Genomic DNA, 10,133 nt, shown 5'->3' on the forward strand with positions numbered 1-10,133 from the left:
ATAATAGATGACGATATACAACATCATTATCCTAAACACAATCTGTTTATCATAAGATAAAAGATTGAAAATAAACCTATTTGTGTTATCGGTCTGTGAAATATACTTAAATGTCAAGTACATGCTCACAATTATGTTTATATTTTAATTCTTAATTATCTTTCATAATAATATCACATTATGAGTACAAGTGGTTTTAAAACATTCTATAATAGAGGAATTATTATAGCATGTGCTTTGTGGAATGACTACGACAAACAATTCCATCAATATTTCTAATCTAATAATGATAGTGACGAACATGTTTACAACTTGCAAAATATAACACTTAGAACCATATACCTTCAAAATTATAAGCTTTTATGACTTATATGTATGAAAATCTAATAATGATAATATCGTAAACCATGTGTCCAGTGTTGGATACGGGTCTAAAATCTAGATTATTAACTAAAAAAAACATAAAGTTTGCTTAAATCAATTAAATTCTTATTTCTTAAGTAAATTTTTTTTTTTTTCTAAACAAAGTCTTAAGGACTTTCGTTAAGATGCATTAATTAGTTGTACACTTACCAAAAAATTCAGGAGACCAAGGGTAATATTTTCAAAAAAAAAAAAAAAAAAAACTTAATCATATTTGCTATATGTAACATATTCTAAAAACAATATACTTCTTTCCAAATATATTCAAATACAATACAATTTTTATATAAGTTAAGTCATGGAACTTTCTCCACCTATATAAGAACACGAGCATAGTATCCATATGTTCTAGCAGAATTTTTTTTAAAACTTTTTTGGAAGAATACATTGGTTATATATTGTGTCAAAATTATAGATTATAAGGTTCTATCAATTGTTTTAAAACCATATAAAAAGATTAATGTTAATTAAATTAGAATCAATTACAAATTGATAACAAAAATATTGAACTAATATAATAAAGCAAAAAACAAACCAATATAATATTTACACATACATTAAATAGTGTTATAGTGTGTAGAGAGACATTTTGGGAACCATAAAGATGTTGAAAGGTTTGAACAAAAAATATGCTTAAAGTCTTAATCCAATTCTCTTTATAAGAGATTAAATATAAAGATATATTATGAAGTATAATTAAGAGTTTGTTTTGGAAGAATTTTGACAATCCTCATATCTCTCTGACTAGGAACTAGGGCTGTCAATATCAATTCAACCCGAAACTCAACTTCAACCCAAACCGGGAAAATCAGGTTAGGGTTATGAAATATTAACCCGTTAATCCGCTAACCCACTAACTTGATTTTTTTGGGTTGGGTTTGGGTCCCTTTGGGTTAACAGTCGACCTGCTAACCTGAAAATATTTTAATTTTATATAATTTTTTTAATAAGTCGACCCAACAACCTATTTGACTCGGTAAACCGTGAACACATGACCCATTTCACCTGATATCTACTTGCCAACTCACCAACCCACAACCCATATAACTTGTTTGACTTAAAATCAACCTGCCAACCCAGTTTTTTTTTCCAAGTTGATGGGTTGAGTTCGAGTTGGCCGGTCGTGGGTTAAGTTTAAATTTTTGACTTGAAATTTTTTTGTTAGATAGGTTAGGGTCAAAAATTTTCTACCCGTTATCCTCATCCCTTGCAAGGCCGGAAGTCATTTTCTATCTTTAGATAGAACCTGGAAGCAGCCTCTCTATACAGTCGTGGTAGGGGTAGGACTGTCTACATCTTAACCTCCCCATACACCGTCGAGGTATTGGAACCCAAAACCCGTGAAAGACGGCATTGGACGTTACTTATTTTATTTTTTTAATCCGAACCCGAACACGACAACCCAATCGTCTTTCATTTATTGTAGATTCAGTTTTAAAAAAAAAAAAAAGAGTTTCTCGCATTTTCCAGTGGCAGATTCAATCAAAATATGAATTCAAATGTCAAAAAGAAAAAATAACTAAAATAAATTTATAATTTTATGAGTAATATTTAACCCCATCCCTACTCAACCCAATGTATTTTCTCAGTTTTAAGTACAAATAATCCACCAAAGAACCAAACTCGGCTCCTCCCCAAACCACCGAATAAAAAAAATGTCAGACTTTTGAAGTCCAAACGGAAATCATACGAAGAGTCCCAGATACAAAATCGTTAATTCGGTGCAGATCGGTCTCAAAGGCATGGAAGTCTGTAATCGACAGCAAGGAGTTTGTTAAGGCTCATATTCTCCGACATCAGGGGCATAATCGTCATCTACTTATAAAGACACTCGATTGCACAGGCGATATTATTCCATTGTCGATGATGATGACGTCACTTTCCCTCATCATCAAAAGGTTAGTGTGTTCGTTCCCGATTCGGTTGCCGAATTTATAGTTATCGTTCAGGTATACTTGGTAGTTGTTATGGCTTGTATTTCCATTAGAAAAACAGTACCGAACAAATGCGAACAGGACTATAGGATTGTTGTTGGTTTTGGCGGTTGTCCTCGGAATCTTGACCTTAAGCTTGTTAAGATTGCATATTGGATAGGATTAATAATAATGTGGAAAATAATCATGTCATTTGATTTGACAAGTGAAGAATTTGCCAAAGTAAACTTCCCTGATTGTTTAGCACTCAACCCTCGTGCTCATTTGTCGCTATGTAACCTATGGGAATCACTAGCTCTTCTCGATTTTAAGTTCAGTAGTCAGTACGATCGAGAGAATTATCATGTATGGATGATGATTTGGCATGGCTGCACTAGATCCTTTGATAAGCTATGCTCTATTAATGCACTTGATGCGGCATCAATTGCTATGTTATAAGATACTTCCCGTGCATTGAAGGAGTTCTCTTTTGGTAACATCTTAGTTTCCATAACTAGTCACTGATAAGCTTTGGCGCCCACATAGGGGTTTGCTATTTTTTAAATTTTAGAATTAGGTTAGATATAACATGGAATTTTCTTTGATGTCGATTACTGATAGTACTATTCATAACTTGTCACTCATAAGCTTTGGCGCCCATGTAGGGTTTGCTATTTTTTAAATTTTAGAATTAGGTTAGATATAACTTGGAATTTTGTCGATTACTGATAGTACTACTAATACTGGAAAGTGCGAGCGAGTTAGATAGTGGATGAAAACGAGTTTGGGTTGAAGCCAGCTATTTTGGAGTACAAGTTGAATCCGGCTGGCTTAAGTTGGGTTGTCCCACTAACAGCTTCTTGTTCACTGTGACAGTTTTCTTAAAAGTAGTTTTCTGAACAGTTTTTATTGCCTTCAAATTAGGAACCGCATACAAGAACACTTTTTTTCTACTCATAATTTTCATAGAAATTAAACAAATTCAGGCTTTTATTAGCATCGAACCAATTGACCTGTTTCTCTTTACCTATTTCGTATATGGCCCGTTTCCGTTAAACTACAACTAACTTGATCCGTTCATCAGTAATTCGGTGAAAATTGCTGACATATATATGCATGGGTTCTTGGTTTAGAGTTAAATAAGTGTTTTGTGAACTCATACGACAGATCCCATTTATCATTGTGTATCTTGATTAAGCACCTGTCTAACAAGGATGTTACCAGATAACCCGTTTGTAGTTACATGTATGTATACTGATCATGTTGGAAGAATTAGGTTACATATAAAGTTAGTCTGTTGAGTGTTGATAGGTTATCGAATATTTATTATATGTAAACCTGCAAATGCCAGTGAGTCAGATAATGGGTCGTACATAGTTCGTGATGAATATTTTAGAGTCAAAGTTGAGCCGGGCAAGCTCCGATTCTTGGTATGTAGTTAAATAAGTTTAATGTGAACTCATACGACAGATCCCATTTATCATTGTGTATCTTGATTAAGCACCTGTCTAACAAGGATGTTACCGGATAACCCGTTTGTAGTTAGATGTATCTATACTGATCATTTTGGAAGAATCAGGTTGCGTATAAAGCTTTTTTGTTGAGTTTTAATCGGTAAACTATCGAATATTGATTATATGTAAACCTGCAAATGCCAGTGAGTCATATAATGGGTCAAACATAGTTTGTGATGAAGCAAGATATTTTAGAGTCAAAGTTGAGCTGGGCAGGCTCAGGTTGGGTTGGCACAGGTCCATTATGATAGTTTTCTTACAAGTAGTCTTCTGGGTCTGTTTCTTTTTTTTTTTTTTTTTTTTTTTTTTTTTTTTTGTCTTTATAAATTGGTAATGAATACAAAGACACCTTTGTTTGGTAAGTCCTAATTATCAAACAAATCAGCTTAGGTGGTTGTCTTATTAAAAAACGGACTGTTAGTGACTTTCAAGTTTCAACCTCATTGAACCCGTTGACCCGTTCCTCATATACCTATTTCGTATTTGACCCGTTTTAAATAAACCACAACCTCAACTAATCTGTTCATAGTAATTGCCTGATCGGGTCAATACTGCAAACATATGTATGCATATGTTGTTCTTGGTATATAGTTTAATAATTTCCGTCAGATTCCATTTATTATTGTGTATTTTCATCAAGCACCTGTTTAACAAGTATGTGACATTGTTACCAAATGAGCACATTTGTCATTGCTAGTTGTAAATGTTTGTCGCATCGTGTATTTTCTTATGTCATTACATATTTCTTATTTGACCTGTTTCAGATTAAAAACGACCTAAATTGATCCATTTTTAAGTAAATGGGTTAAAATTCCCAACACCTGCTTAATAACAGCAGATAACCCATTTGCAGTTTCATATTGTAGATGCTTGTATCAATTTGTATTTTATTATACCAGTCAGCAAACCTGAAAAGACTCGAGTTCTAAAATAGTTCACATATTCTCAGTAAAATAACATGTGAAAGTTTTCTGCTTTTCTCGACAAACATTTACGCAGATGGTTATAAAGATATCTCAATCTTCAAACAAAAAGGGCTCTGACATATTCTACTTTGACACTCATTGTGCTTTAAAGAACTCTATTTCAAACCAATCCTACTTCTAAAAAGGTAAACACTAGTCAGGATCCAAGCACAATGCTCACTAAAGGTAATGCGTTGGGTTGAGACATCCTGGATAACAGTTTAAAACATATACTTTTCTAGTAGAGGTCAAACGGGTCGGTCTGCATTGGGTGACCTGTAGTTCAAATCTTTTTTATGTGTTTAAACTTAAATACTGAAAACAACTAATTATGGCAACAATGGAACCAATACTGGATGCTACAATTTCAAAACATAAGACACCAATCAATCATGTTAACTAAAATTCAAATTCGGGTCTTGAAGCTGAGGCAGAAGGTCGATCACTTACAGATGTGGAATGTGAACAGAGAGCGTCTTATAAACTCTTTTGAGGAGGAATTAAATCTCCAGCAGAAATCTAGAGCTAGATGGGCCCAATTTTAATGATGAAAACTCATCTTTTTTCCACGGGATTATTTACAGATCCTCCCCTCATTAAGCAGAAGGTCCTCTCTTTTTTTTTTCTACAATATTTATTGAATCTCATTTGTCCTAACCTTTCCAAACTATATGAGTCTGATGCTGCATTTTTTATTCGACCATTCTCTACGGATGAAATACGAGGGGCGGTATGGGCCTGTGCTGGGGATAAGACCCCGGGCCCGGACGGGATGAATTTCTTTTTCTTAAGGCGCTGCTGGGACTGGGAGTTTCTAAAAGATGACTTTTACAACTTGTTTAACGAATTCTAAGATGTTGCACTTATCCCTAAGGTCAAAGACCCGCAACTCTTGTCTGAATTTAGACCTATCAGGTTAATTGCATGCATCAACAAAATCATTTCAAAGGTGTTAGTAACGGAGCATTCTAGACGGACCATTAATTATCAATGAGGTAGTGACTTGGCTTAAAAAATCTAAAAAAAAACAAGCGTTGATTTTTAAAGTGGACCTAGAAAAAGCCTTCGACTCTCTGAGCTGGACCTTCCTGATTTCAATTATGGAGCTGATGAATTTCCCGCAAGTTTAGTGCACATGGATCATGGCTTCATTATCTTCTGCACGGGCATCAGTCCTAGTAAACGGGTCACCGACACATGAGTTTCAGTGCTCTCAGGGACTTAGGCAGGGGGATCTATTGTCCCCATTTCTTTTTATTATCGCCATTGAAGCACTTACTAGAGTCATGAAAAAGGCTTGTTCCATAACGGGCTAAAATGCAGATGACTTGGTGTTCTTTGGAGAATGGTCAAATGCTAATGCCCTTAACCTATGCAGAACTCTTAGATGTTTTTACCTTGCTTCGGGCCTTAGGGTTAATGGCAGGGTTACTTTACTGCAGGGTCGGTGTTATGCCATTTTAAGTACCTTAGGTTAACGGTGGGTGGGAATATGAACTTGGTAAAAAACTGGCAGCCTATTATTGATGTTTGTAGAAGCAGGTTATCCATTTGAAAAGCTAATAACCTGTCGTCAGGTGGAAGAGTGACTATGATCAAATCAGTCCTTAATTCTTCACCAACTTATTACTTTTCTATCTATAAGGTACCTTTACAGGTATTGGAGAAGCTAGATCAGCTACGAAGAGATTTTTTTTTGAGGTGGCAAAGGGGATTCTAAAAAAAACTTGTTGGGTATCGTGGAACAAAGTTGTCCAACCTGAAGAACTCGGAGGCCTTGGCTTAGGTTCACTACGTGAAATTCATAAAGCTTCCTTGGATTTGCAGCAACAAATGAGGGCTTTTATTGACATCGAACCAAGTGACCTGTTTCTCTTTACCTTTTTTTTTGTATATGGCCTGTTTCAGATAAACTACAACCTAACTTGATCCGTTCATAGGTAATTGGGTAAATTTACTAACATATGTATGCATGGGTTGTTCTTGGTGTATATAGTTATATAAGTTTCATGTGAACTCTTACGACAGACCCTATTTATCATTGTGTATCTTGATTAAGCACCTGTTTCACAAGGATGTTACTAAATAACCCGTTTGTAGTTACATGTATCTGCACTGATTATGTTGGAAGAATCAAGTTACATATAACTGATTTTTCTGTCAAGTCTTAATAGGTAAAATATTGATCATATGTACACCTGAAAATGCCTGTGAGTCAGATAATAGGTCAAACTTCATTCGGGATGAAGCAGGATATTTTAGAGTTAGAGTTGAGTCGGGCCGGTTCAGGTTGCGTTGGCCCAGGTCCATCATGACATTTTTCTTAAAAGGAGTCTTCTGAATCTGTTATTTTTTGTTATTTCTCTTTGTCTTTAGACATAGGACATGAACACAAAAGCTCCTTTCTTTAGTAGTAGTCTTAATTGTAACAGATCAGCTTAGGTGGTTGTTAATTTAAAAAAAACAAACTTTTAGTGACTTTCAACCTCTTTGAACCAGTTAACCTATTTCGTATTTGACTCGTTTTAGCTAAATCACAACCTAAACTAATCTGTTCATTGTAATCGGGTCAATATTGCAAACATATGTATGCATGAGTTGTTCTTGGTTTATACAGTAGTCAAATAAATTATTAAGCACCTGTTTATCAAGTATGTTACATTACATATTTATATTTCTTATTTGACCCGTTTCAGATTAAACACAACCTAAATTCATCCATTCATAAGTGATGGCTGAAGATCTCCCGCAGCTGCTTTATAACAAGGATGTTAACAGATAACCCATTTGTTGTAAATGCTTGTGTCAATCTGTATTCCTTATGACATTCAGCAAACCTAAATAGACTCAAGTCCTAGTATAGTTCACACATTCTCAGGGAAAAGAATATGTAGAAGATTTCTGGTCCAATATATTATCTCGACAAACATTTACGCAGATGGTTACAAAGATCATTTCAACCTGTAAACAAAAAGGGCTCTGTTATCTTCTACTCTGACGCTGATTGTGCTTTCCAGAACTCTATTTCAAACCAATCCTACTTCATAAAAGGTAAACACAAGTCAGGATCCAAGCACAATGTTCACTATTCACTAAAGGTAATGGGTTGGGGCGAGACATCCTGGATAACAGTTCAAAACATACACGAGTAGTACTTTTTTAGTAGAGGTCAAACGGGTCAGTCTGCATTGGGTTGACCTGCAGTTCAAATCTTTTTTATGTGTTTAAACTTCAATACTGAAAACAACTAATTATGGCAACAATGGAACCAATACTGGATACTAGAAATTCAAAACACAAGATACCAATAAAATAATCAATCATATTTCTCAAATTCAATTACATTAAAAAAAACACAAAAACAGCAATCAATCAATCAAATTTATCAAAATAGCATTCCAATTACACAGACTTTTACAAAATTGTTATAAACTTCAATACTAACAACACAAATATATTACGACTATAACTTTTATGATAAACCTCGAATATTTACCAAACTAGAACATAAATTTTCCGAATTTCTCCACATGTTGCAACTCAAAACCACTGTTCAGTGAACACCCAAAGGTGAAAAACCATTCTGCAACCCCAAATCAACGAAATTCGGGCCCAAGAATCTTGGATTTGTGTTGATCATCATAAGTTCATGAGCCCTTGTGTCGACATTGTTCTTGAGCTCAACCAAAGAATGCAGATACTCTTCCAACTCTTCAAGATTCATCCCATCAATCGGCTGATCGAACCACATTAAATTACTCGTTTCTTCGCCTTTCTTCATCTCTTCCTCCAACTCCTTATTATCAAGTAAACGGTCAACGACAACATCCACATTGGGGTGACCGAATGAAAAGATTCTGCCACCGGGAGATTGGGTCAGAATCGCAATCTGGGCGCCGGTCAAAACGCACAATTCAGCGGCTTTCTTGAACAACCCGGTTCGTCGTTTAGAGAATGCGACTTGAAGACTGGTGGGGTTTAGGATTTTCTTAGTAGGGTCGATTTTCTGACGACCTTTAGTTTTCTTTTTCTTGATCACAATACTTGAATCTGCAATGTGGGTTAAATCCTCCATGGTGGTGGTGTTCTTGATGATTCTTGCACAAGATGATTCGATGGGGGTAAATTTTTGGCAGTAAAAAGTAAGATATGAGAATGATGGGTTTTCGAGCGCTATTTATAAAAATATAGAATATGAGATGTCCTGTATGTATAGATTTATGATGATGTCCGATTAAGAGGTCGGTGTAAGTAAATTTGTAAATGGAAAGTTGTCACCGAGAAAAAACAGGGATGGAAAATACTCGTAAACGCGGTAATTGTAAAAACACGATAATTGTAAAACGAGTATATTTATTTTTGTGATTGTAAAAACGCGGTTAGCGTTTGTATTTTTTTATAAGTAAAAAAAGTTAACATTTAACGAAGGTATGGAGATGGATTAAAAAACACAATATATATTATAGAGAGAAATGTGATAAATAATAGAGTGTTTCTTTTGATTTTAATAGTTTATAAATTTATATTCCAATTTCATTAGTATTATTTAGGAAACCAAATAGATTATCACCCGCGTAATACGCGAGAAACATATATTACTAATGACATGTTAAATTTTTATAATATAATAAGTCGTTAACTAATATTTAAACAGGTAAAAATTAAACCACTAAAAAACATGAAATTACGTTAGTGGTCGTTTGAATTACGGTTAACAGTGACCAGACAGTTAAAAAAATGATTACATCATCTATTAAAGGTCTCGCTAAGTAAGGTTTTCGTTTCTTTTGATGTCTTTCTTTCATCAGGATATGTCAACATTGTCATTGTACTTGTGATTTAACGTTTTCCTCAAATAATTTAGTTATACACTAAATTTATTAAGCAATTTAATTATCAATCTATATATCGGATGTTGTGTTAATCTAACATAAAATTATCCATAATATCATTGCAATTTTCTTACACTTATTTTTCTGATATATAATTGTGATAACTTACTATATACCCCATATTTGATTTTTTAGTTATTTACTAAAAAGGTCGGTTTGACATCAGGTCCGCTTTTCAAAACATTGATTAATAAAGACGTTATATGATAAATACTCTATACAAAAATCCTTATAACCAAACTTAATTAGTTATATGATAAAATTTCTATACAAAAATAAAATTCAATAAAAACTATAAAAAAAATTTTAAAATATCTTTAAAAATAAAAAAATAATGTAAAATATGAAAATATTAGTTTCCATAATTGTATCATTAAAAAAATTAATTATTAACGTCTACAAGCTTAAAATATGGAAATAAAAATA

At 33.8% G+C, this 10,133-nt stretch overlaps 1 protein-coding gene and 1 long non-coding RNA gene across 2 annotated transcripts; one reads left to right on the forward strand and one right to left on the reverse strand.

Annotated features, from left to right (window-relative positions):
• The first annotated feature begins 1,993 nt into the window (after nucleotides 1-1,993).
• On the forward strand, nucleotides 1,994-6,842 carry LOC122582867. The gene is made up of 2 exons (XR_006321265.1): nucleotides 1,994-2,321; nucleotides 5,268-6,842. It is a non-coding gene; the product is annotated as an uncharacterized LOC122582867 (long non-coding RNA).
• Nucleotides 6,843-8,185: 1,343 nt separating this feature from the next.
• Nucleotides 8,186-9,065, reverse strand: LOC122583007 (agamous-like MADS-box protein AGL62). Its single transcript, XM_043755440.1, has one exon. The coding sequence runs from the start codon at nucleotides 8,888-8,890 to the stop codon at nucleotides 8,369-8,371; it is 522 nt and encodes a 173-aa protein (XP_043611375.1). The 5' UTR covers nucleotides 8,891-9,065; the 3' UTR covers nucleotides 8,186-8,368.
• Between the last annotated feature and the right edge of the window lie 1,068 nt (nucleotides 9,066-10,133).

This window comes from Erigeron canadensis, chromosome 9 (genome assembly GCF_010389155.1).
Source record: "Erigeron canadensis isolate Cc75 chromosome 9, C_canadensis_v1, whole genome shotgun sequence".
NCBI classification, from domain to species: domain Eukaryota; kingdom Viridiplantae; phylum Streptophyta; class Magnoliopsida; order Asterales; family Asteraceae; genus Erigeron; species Erigeron canadensis.

Coding starts and splice junctions, on each gene's coding strand:
- LOC122583007 (XM_043755440.1), bottom strand. CDS start 8,890: ATGGAGGATTTAACCCACATTGCAGATTCAAGTATTGTGATCAAGAAA.